Genomic DNA, 10766 nt, shown 5'->3' on the forward strand with positions numbered 1-10766 from the left:
AACATATAACTTTGCTAAGGAATTGTGTGGAAGTTATTCTAATGTTGGTGCTACGTGTATCGAGTTTAAAAATTAGAGTAGGGATGTGAAGCTTTATATTGGTGATCGAGATGCTCAAATGATCATCGAGAAGTTCAGAGATAAGAAGGAGATGAGTGATGGATTTTTCTATGATTATGCAGTCGATGAAGATGGTCGATTAACTCGCATCTTTTGGGCAGATGTTATTGGACGAAGAAATTACGATGTATTTGGAGATGTGATATCATTTGACTCTACATATTCCACAAACAAGTAAGATTTTATAGCTAATCTCTTACGATTTTCAATATTGTAATTATATGTCATAGTGAATCTTATATTTTTTGTATGTGATACAATAGGTACAACATGAAGTTTGTTCCATTTACTGGTCTCGACAATTATAAGAAGTGTGTTGTATTTGCAGCAGGATTGATAGCTAAAGAGGACATTCATAACTATATCTGGATTTTTGAGGTATTCATGAAATGCAAGATTCGCGAGCCAAAGTGTATTGTTACAGATCAGTGCCCTGCCATGAAGCAAGCTATACCAACCGTCTTTACAGAAGCACGTCACCGTTTGTGCATGTGGCACATCATGAAGAAATTTAACCAAAAGGTAATGAATCCCACATATAAATATAATGAATCCTCATTAGATAAATACTAAATCTTTCGTTATATATTTATATTGTAGTTGGCAAAATGCATTTCGAAGATGGATGATTTCAAGGGGAAGATAAATGCACTGATTTGGAGTATAGATATGGATCCAGCAACATTTGAAGTAGGTTGGAAAGATGTTATGAAAGAATATAAGCTTGAAAGTAATGAATGGTTGTGTGAACTGTATAACATTCGGGAGTCATGGATTCCAGCCTATTATGCTGATGATCCAATGGCTAGTTTATTGCGTACTACATCAATATCAGAGAGTGAGAACAGTTTCTTTGACAAATTCAACCGTAGATCTGACACATTGATAGAATTTTATCTCCGATACGAGAGTGCTATGGAGAAGCAAAGGCATACAAATGCAAGATTAAACTATGAAGGAACAAAGTCGATGCCAAGAATGAACACGCCATTGTTATTGGAGAGGGATGCAGCAGAGTTGTACACTCGAACAATGTTTTATGAAGTACAGAATTTTATGAAGTACAGAAAGAGATAATGTCATCCTGTTATGATATGAGCATCAACAGTATATCAGAAGAAGATGGTGTGAAGATTTTTTCCTTAAAGGACAAAAAGAGACATGGAAAAATATTTGAGGTAAAACTTAATAATGGAGATTAAAACAATAAAAATTGAATCCAGATTCAATGCAGTGAATCACGATTCAACGAAGTGAATCTCGATTCACACCACTGAATCGAGATTCAGTGACCATTTCATTCGCTTGTCATTTTCTTTTTTTATTCGGTGCTAATATACATTGTTTTTTGAATTTTAGGTGAAACATGCTTATTTGAACAATGACGTGCAATGTATGTGTAGGCTGTTTGAGAAAATGGGTATAGTATGTAGACATGGTTTTTTTGTACTGAACCAAGCTGATGTAACAAAAATACCAAGACATCTTGTTGTGAACCGATGGACAAAAGGTTCTGAGATGAGACATTCATTGCAGTTCAAGGAAATATCAGAACAGTGCAATGCAATTAAAGTTACAAATCACAAGTTGAATAACATATGGTATGATTTCCAATCCTGTGTGAGTTTGGCAGGTTTAGATGGTGAGAGACTTGACTACCTGGAAGGGAAGTTTAAGGAGTTGAAGTACAGTTTGCGTGAATCTAGTTGGAAATCTGACACACAGAACAAAAATGATGTAATGGAGTTTTTTGTTGGCTCAAAAATACCAGCGGAAGTGATCGTTAAACCTCCCATTGAAGGTAGAAACAAGGGGTGTGGACGGAGAATTGTTGGTGATTATGAGAAATCAATTAGTCAACGAAAAAAGAAGGTGCCAAGGCTGTGTAATATATGCAAAAAAATCGATTTCCATGACGCACAGACATGCCCATTAAAGAAAACAATACAGCAGAGTGATGTTTAATTTAGTTGTCATATTTCGTTTCAAAATCATGTTTAGAAATATATTTCTTATTAAAATTGCTGAATTGTGTAATTCTTAACTACATATATTTACTAGATTATTAATTACATGGTTACGTTGTGTCATGTTAGTATATTGAATTGAGATCTACTCATATAGCATGTGAATTCCATTATTATTAGTTGTATTATTTAAGCAGGTATGATAAAGTCGTTGTATGCAGTCATCAGTTTGAATTTAATTCGCGTTAAGCGATTCTGGACTAACTATATTGAATCTAGATTGATTGCAGTGAATCTAGATTCTCTGATATTGAATCTAGATATCACTATAGGGATTCATTATAATCAATCAAACAATCAAATTACTTGATTGTTTCGGTTTAAATTATTATGGACTAACTATAATGAACAGATTTTCATTTTAGTGAATCTGGATTCACTGATCTGCATATGGATTCACTATAGTGTAGTGACTAAGATAATATTGACTTACTGAATTTTTAGTGTAGTGAATCGAGATTCACTTTATTGAATCTGGATTCACTATAGTTAAACTTCAACATTGAAAATTATGGTGATTACAGAATATCATTTTCTTTGAGATCTTGTGGTCTTCCTCGTCTCTTTTTTGACATTGGCAGTTTCAGCATGGTGCTGTTGGGCTTTGCTGATGACTTCTTTGGCCAATTTATTTGTTGGTTCAGTAAGAATTTGGCAACAGTATATAAACCTCAGTCTATGTAGCTGATTTTTTAATCGCTCCTGTCGATATGAACAAAAGTTCAGTTCAAGATTCAGTAGCTATATTCTAAATTTTATTAATTCAAAAAGACTAACTGTAAATCTTATTAGATTCAGTAGCTATATTCTAAACACTTACACCCTCTCTATGAAAACCAGAGTTCCAATTTGCTGTACCACCGCCCATGTAGGTCTCTATATGTCTCATGACAAAAATACCACAATCAAATTTGTTTTTGGCTGTTCTCCACTCCATCTCAAGTCTGTCAGGCGTTAATGTATTTATTTCACTCGCCTTGTGATGTTTTTTGTGTGCCAAATATCTCACAAAATTCTGGTGCTATTTAATCAAAAGTAATCAGTGTCACATAACAAATCCAAATTATTATACAGTAATGTTTAATGTAATATACAAATTGTTTTGGTTGTTTATATGGAAACAATATTAATGACAGTGAATCACAATTCATTGCATCTAGCTCGCTAGGATTTAATAGAGTTAGTTCACCTGGACTCAATCTAATGAATCTGGATTCACACTAGTGAATCTGGATTCACTAGAATTAGCTATAGCTAGTGGATCGTGATTACGTGATGTTAACACAGATTCACTAGCTCTATTGAATCGAGATTCATAGTAAGATGTGAATCCAGGTTCACTAACTCTATTGATCGAGATTTCAAATCAATAGTTATAGCTAGTGGATCGTGATTACGTGATGTGAACACAGATTCACTAGCTCTAGTGAATCGTGATTCATAGTAAGATGTGAATCCAGATTCACTAACTCCAGTGATCGAGATTCACTAGAGTTAGCAAATCTGTTATTCTCTGACTCTAGTGAATCCGGATTCACTATAGTTAATCCAGATTCACTTATTACTGTATTCTGCCAGTAAATGTTTAAAGAACATACGTAAGGTGAAAAAACATACCAAACCCTCAGGACGACCTTAGTATTTTTCCTTGTAGTCTGGGCAGTTTTTGCTATTGTCAATCAGCTCCATATTTGGATTCTTTAGCCCATAGCACACAATGTAGAAATGCTCAAACGCATTTATGGGGAAGAAGACCTAATGGTTGTGAAATTTAATCAGAGATTTTACAGATATAGTTAAAATTGAGTTAAAGAACAAAAACATGGTCTTCGATTCTTTACCATATCAATCTCATTAAACTTCATATGTGGATACAGAGCAAGTTGCTCATCCATACGGGAAGCAAACCGAATGTATCTCAATTCATCATTGGCCTCATCTGTGTGATGAATGTTGCAAAACTGTACAACATAAAACTGGTTAAATAAGATGTAACTCAAGTGTTATTTTAAATAAAATAAAGGAAGATACGTACGGTTGTCTCAACATTGCAGAAGAATCTAAGTGGAGAATTGTCGGACTTCATATTTTCTCTGCTGTTCAAAATATAGGACCAAATGCTGATTACATTTGCCTCAATGTAATCAGCAAGAAGGAAAGTCTTGAAAGCAGGTAAGAAACATTCAATTTGTCTCCACTTAAAAACCATTTCACTGAAAAAACAGTAACAATATTCAATTTAATAAAGTGACAAAATACTAAAAACAGTGAGTCTCACACCTAAAAATAAAATATCAAATAAGATTTAATAACTCACAAATTCTCTTCTTCAGCAGAATCATCTCCTGAATGCCTTGCTTCTTCTCTATGTACCCAATTCCATATGATGCTTTCCAGCTGACTTTGCCTAGCAGTAATTTGAGATACACTCTGCACCCATGGTGACCGAAGAGACGTTGCAGGGTTCACCATCCTTTTTTCTTTCCCCCTTCCCGCATGTCCCTTATTTCCGGTCACCTGAACTTTCTTACCTTTACATTCATCTACTGCAGCAGCATCTTCAGCTTGTTTATCAGTTCTTTGTACAGAGTCATCAATGATTTCAGATTCACAAGCTTTAGCAATCTGAACAACATCAACCATTTCCACTGTCTCAGTCTGAGTATCATGTGTCAGCCCAAGAGAGAAACTAGGTTCTTCAGTCTGTGGGGTACCACATTCGCTGAGCTTCCGCCTCACTGGTTTGTCAACCTTTTTCATGCTAACAGACTCTATAATCTTATCAACTTCTTGAATAAACTTTGGGGAGACTTGTGTTTGTGGTATCTCAGCTGATATTGGATCAACAGCAGGGGAACCATGCATATCTCTACTCACCTTGGTGTTCACATTAGGGGTATCATCAACAATGTTTCCCACAGCTGTTTCATCGTCACAGGTACTTACACGATGTCCACACCCCTGCACAAGAACATTTGAAACTCTCTGTTGAATTTGAAAGAGCTCATTGTCATTGGGGAACAGCTTTCTCATTGTCTCACACTCAGCATCATATCTATCTTTTGCAGATTCCAACTCTGCAGCTCTCCGTTGAACCCTATCAATACAATCCTGTAGTTTGAAAATCACAGACATTGGTCACCATAAATTATTAACATGGCGAGAGACAAAATTCGATAGATTGAGATTACATTCAATGTATTTGTATCAAGATTCAAATGACTGAATCCAGAGTCGACTAAAATAATTCCAGTTTCACTTTAATGAATCGAGATTCAGTAGTAGTGAATCTAGATTCACTTCAGTAAATTGATATTGAGTATCATTGAATCCAGATTCACTTAAGTGAATCAGAATTCAGTTTAACTTAATCGATAATCACTGATCAGTATCATTGAATCCAGATTCACTTAAGTGAATCAGAATTCAGTTTAACTTAATCGATAATCACTGATCTGAAACGAGATTCATTACTAGTAAAACGATTCATTGTATTGAATCAACATTCATTTTAAGTGAATCGAGATTCACTCCTACTGAATTGAGATTAAACTGAATAAACAAAGTCTTGCAACTTAATTTGCTAACCTTTCTAATTGTATCAACACTTTTAGGCGAGTTTCCAGTAGCAATCTGCATTCGAGATTAAGGTGCAAGTTCAACCCTCTCTGTAAATGCACCTTTGCCAAATGAATTTGTACTTATTTCCTCTGACTGTCTTTCCTTCAAGGCCAAGTCAGTCCAGCCTAAAAATGTAGGTGTTGTTCTCTCAACCAACCTCCTCCCTTTGAACAGAACCCAATCGGCATAGAACAGCTACAAAGATGGAGATAAGAAATAAAGCACATCAATTAGTAATCATCAAGTAAAACTACTTTAACTACAGTAATGTAAAAATAAATCAATATTATACAAGTGACTTACAATCAAGAATGCAAGAGGACCCGTGTAGAATTGTTTTGTCGGGTCAACCTTCCACTTGTGTTGGCTTTCTATCATTGAGTCAAGCAAGAAAGAACACCAATTGTATTCAGAGCACTGATCAACAATGTCACCAAGAACTAGAATCCGTTGGTTGACATACGGATTGCTAAGCGACTGGATCATGTTGTTGTGAAAGAGAACCAAGAAATTGAGTTTAAAAAACAGGTTAACATCAGAACTCTGCTTCAGTTTCTCAGACACAACCCCTAGAGTAATTTTCCAACCAAATCTGTCTGTGAATTGAGCCCTCCATTCATCCACCAAAGCTGACTTCCCAATACTGGAGGCTGGTATACGCTTCCTGCCCAGAGGTAATCCCATCACTTGATGTACATCTTCCTCTGTGATACTTATTGATCCTCTGGGAAGATTAAGCGCAACGGATTCACTATCAAAGGACTGCAGAATCTGGTACCCCAACATATGTGGCAGTTCCTTTAATCCAAATTGTAAAAGACCTCCAAGTCCAGCTAGTCTCACTCATTCTTTTTGGGAGTCAGAGAGTGACAAAACCATATCAGAGAATATCTTTGGAGAGACTCGTATCCTAGTCAACTCCTTAGGTTCAGACCTCACATTTTTTTTTCAAAAACTTCTCCAGTGAAAATATATATATAATTAGATCGAATTATCCATCAGTTAATACAAAAAAAAAAGATGTTTAGTACACCAACCTTTTTCTTCTTCTTCCTTTCTTTTGTGATCTGTTCACTGTCTTCATCCCTCCTACGCTTTGATGTTTCATCACCGGCAGGATTATTTGGGGAGTTGACGAGGTCATCGTCACTATTGGACCTCACATATTTTTTTTCACAACCTTCTCCAGTGAGAAAAATAATATAATTAGATTAAATTATCAATCATTGAATACCCAAAAAAATTAAAGATGTTTAGTACACCAAGATGTTTACGGTAGTGAATCTCGATTCAATGAAGTAAATCGAGATTCGCTCAAGTGAAAAGAGATGTTTAGTACACCAATCCTTTTCGTCTTCATCCTTTTTGGGGTCTGTTCATTGTCTTCATCCCTTGTACGCTTTGATGTTTCCTCACCGGCAGGATTATTTGGTGGGTTGATGAAGTTATCATCACTGCTGGGCATGTTCGCAGTGCGTGTTTGCCTCTGTTGAGGTATAGGTGTAAATACCTCAACAATCCCAACACATGTTGTTTGCTTGTTCCTTGAGCTAGATCGTAGACCTATTAAGCCGATGACAATTCATTTTTTAATGAGACCAGACTTTGAATAATGCATGGCAAGCATGAAGGTTGAATCACTTTAATGAGACCAGACTTTGAATAATGCATGGCAAGCATGAAGGTTGAATCACATTATTGAATCAAGATATTATAATCTGAACCGCAATTCACTCCAGTGAATCGAGATTCGCTGAAATGAATCTCGTTTTACTCCACTAAATCGCGATTCACTTGAGTGAATCTCAATTCACTCTATTGAATCGATGTAGTGAATCGAGATTCACTGTAGTGAATCGAGATTCACTGTAGTGAATCGAGATTCACTTGAGTGAATCTCGATTCACTATAGTGGATTCAACCAAATGTATTGAGATTCAGCAAATTGAATCTAGATTCAACAAAATGTATCGAGCTTCAGCAAATTGAATCCAGATTCAATGATATGAAACCAAATCCATGACATACCATACATTGTTTCAGTGTATCGTCCCTCAACACAACAAGGAAAACCTAATTATCGTTACAGTTTAATTTCACTGATAGTATACATAAAGCATATAATTTTTCCATCCTATATGCTCGACCTCGGATCATATTTGGGAAAGTTTCCATCCTATATACTCGGCCTCGGATGATAAAGTTGAAGTTTAAAGAGCAATCATTTTTTCGTAGCTGGTAAGAACATCCAATATATGAATCTCAATTCTCTACGAAGGATTGACATTAGTGAATCAAGATTCTCTATGTTTGAGTGAATACAAATTGACTCCACTAAATAGCGATTCACTTGAGTGAATAGAGATTCATCCAATGAATCGCGATTCATTCAACTGAATCGAGGAGATTCAACTAGAGTGTATATTGCAGAATCCAGACAACCAAAATTAATCTCTACCCATTTAGAACAAATGAAAACATCTTAAAATATTAAAAAAACTTAACTTATTCAAACAAGATCAAGGAAAATGTAAAAAATAAAAACCCTAAACTAGAACATGCATCGATAACATTTTATAAAGTTAAAAAAATAAAATAAAAAAGTATTCAACAACATGCAAGTGATTCATGTCTAAATTTCAAACTTTTCCTCACTGAATCTATGAAAAATGTACAAACTTTGATAAAAAATATACATTTTTAATACGAGGGTTGGAATCGTTTACCCCTTCTTGAAGACGAGGGTTTTGGAGTCTCTGACTTGTTTTTCTTCATCTCGATCGTCGAAGGCTTGCTGTTCGTCTTCGTTCGAGTTGTAATGAGTTGTTGAAAGAAAACCTAAGTGTTGAGAAATCGTCGGAATGTGAAGAGTTTAGTTGTTCGGGTAGAGAGAAGATGAAACTGGGATCACGATACAGTGAAACTGAACCGTCTTTTTCGTGAAAGACGGTCTTTGACAGCTTTTGGTAATTAATTACAGCGTGTTTCATTAATGACTCTTTCCTAAATTACCCCTTTTACTGGTATTTTGTCATCTGATGTGTATTTATTTTCAATTCTGCCATTTTCAATCTTGACGATCATATTATTATATATTACTATTTGAAATAAACTTTTGAATGAGATCCACATAGCAATTGCTTTTCAAGTTTGCATTATGCAATCCAAACATGGAATTACAATCATTTTTTGTTTGGATTCCATGGTGTTTTCCTACTTTTCATGGTTTTTTTGCTAAAAACAAAACACCATGCGTTTGGAAACTATGATAGTTTTCGAGCTAAATCATCCTCAAACTAAAACACAATACTTATTTCAAAATAATTTTTAGGTATTTTAAGTTTCGTATTTTGGTTTTGAGTTTGAGGAGGTGTAAATATAATATCTAACATAATATATTAAATATAATTAATATATAGTTATTTTCGACATGCTTATTAATTTAATATAAATAAATTAATAAAAATGATAAAAAAAGTACTAATAATAAATAATAATAGATATAATAATATACTATAGAATATTATAATCACCATAATATTATTAATTTTTTAATAAATGATATGTAATAAATTAATAAGTATGAAATGTTATATAATAGTAGCATACTTAATAATAAAATAGTAATAGAATAATAATAATATATTAATATATTACATAGCATATGTTATATAGTAAATGCAATATAATATATAAAATATTAATATATTATATAATAAATAAAATAATATATTATAATTGAAATATTCATAATGTAATAATATTTATTTATATTATAAATTATTATTATATTATTAAAGTAATTATTAATAAATTCTAAAATATTAGAAATAATATTTTTTACTGTTAAAATATTTAAAATATACTAATTTATTAATAGCATACTAGTAATAACATAATTTTAATATTATTAATAATTTATGTTGATGTTAATGATCACACAATCAATTAAAATGGTTGGATAGGGGTGAGATTTATGAGGGGCCGCTTCCTTGCCCAAATATCTGGTTCTAAGTTGAGTGGCTGAAGCCTGCGCATGTAGAAAATCGTGAGAGGATGGGGACTGGTTCCCTCGTGGTTCCTCCGACGATCAAGTCAGCTGATGAACTTGAGTGGGGAATATGAAGAACTGTAAGAGTTCTTGTATGTGCAATAGTTTACGAATATTGCAAAAAAGATCTAATTTTGCAGGAGAAGCCCAACCCCCTTCTGTTAGAACCTCTTATTTATACTGATGACAGTGACAAATCTTCTACTAAGGGGCCACAATTGGCCAACATCCTCAACTGCTCATTCGCTACTCCTCCATTCAAATATCTCGGTCTCCCACTGAGAAGAGGTTCTTTATCTAGAGCTGATTGGCAACCTCTTCTAGACTCTCTAAACCGTAAACTCTCCTATTGGAAAAGCAGGCATTTACCAATTGGTGGTAGATTGGTGCTCCTTAAATCAGTCCTCTCCTCGGTCCCGCTCTACTACATGTCCTTTTTCAAGCTCCCCTCATGGCTTATCAAAAATATTGACAAAATTAGGCGTAACTTCCTATGGGGAGGCTCTGCTGATCACTCTTCTGGCCAACCTCCAGTCAACTGGGGGACTGTTTGCTCCCCTAAAGTTTGTGGAGGACTGGGAGTTCTCAACCTTCATCTCTTCAATATCTCCCTCCTCTCCAAATGGATTTGGAAATTCTTCGATAGCAACAATCATATTGGTAAGGTTCTCCAATCCATTTATCCTTCCAATCTCCACAAACCTTCTCCTGCTCATTCTTCTAAATTCTGGAGAGATGTCCAATCATGCTTCCAATTCTTCTCTGGCTTCGTTAATTGGTCTCTAGGTAATGGCTCGAAGATCCTCTTCTGGGAAGACAAATGGTTGGGACCTAACTCCCTTGCTAGCCTTTTCCCCAAGGCTTACCTTCTTGCTTTCTCCAATCATGTCCTCATTTGTTCTCAAGGTAGATATCAGGGGGATATATGGCATTGGAAACCCATCATC

General features: G+C 34.8%; 1 protein-coding gene across 1 annotated transcript; it reads left to right on the top strand.

Moving 5' to 3' along the window:
- On the top strand, positions 1197-2085 carry LOC109830912 (protein FAR1-RELATED SEQUENCE 3-like). Its single transcript, XM_020398269.1, has 2 exons — positions 1197-1298; positions 1480-2085. Exons 1-2 carry the CDS (start codon positions 1197-1199, stop codon positions 2083-2085), a joined length of 708 nt encoding a protein of 235 aa, XP_020253858.1.

This window comes from Asparagus officinalis, chromosome 2 (genome assembly GCF_001876935.1).
Source record: "Asparagus officinalis chromosome 2, Aspof.V1, whole genome shotgun sequence".
Taxonomy (NCBI): Eukaryota; Viridiplantae; Streptophyta; class Magnoliopsida; order Asparagales; family Asparagaceae; genus Asparagus; species Asparagus officinalis.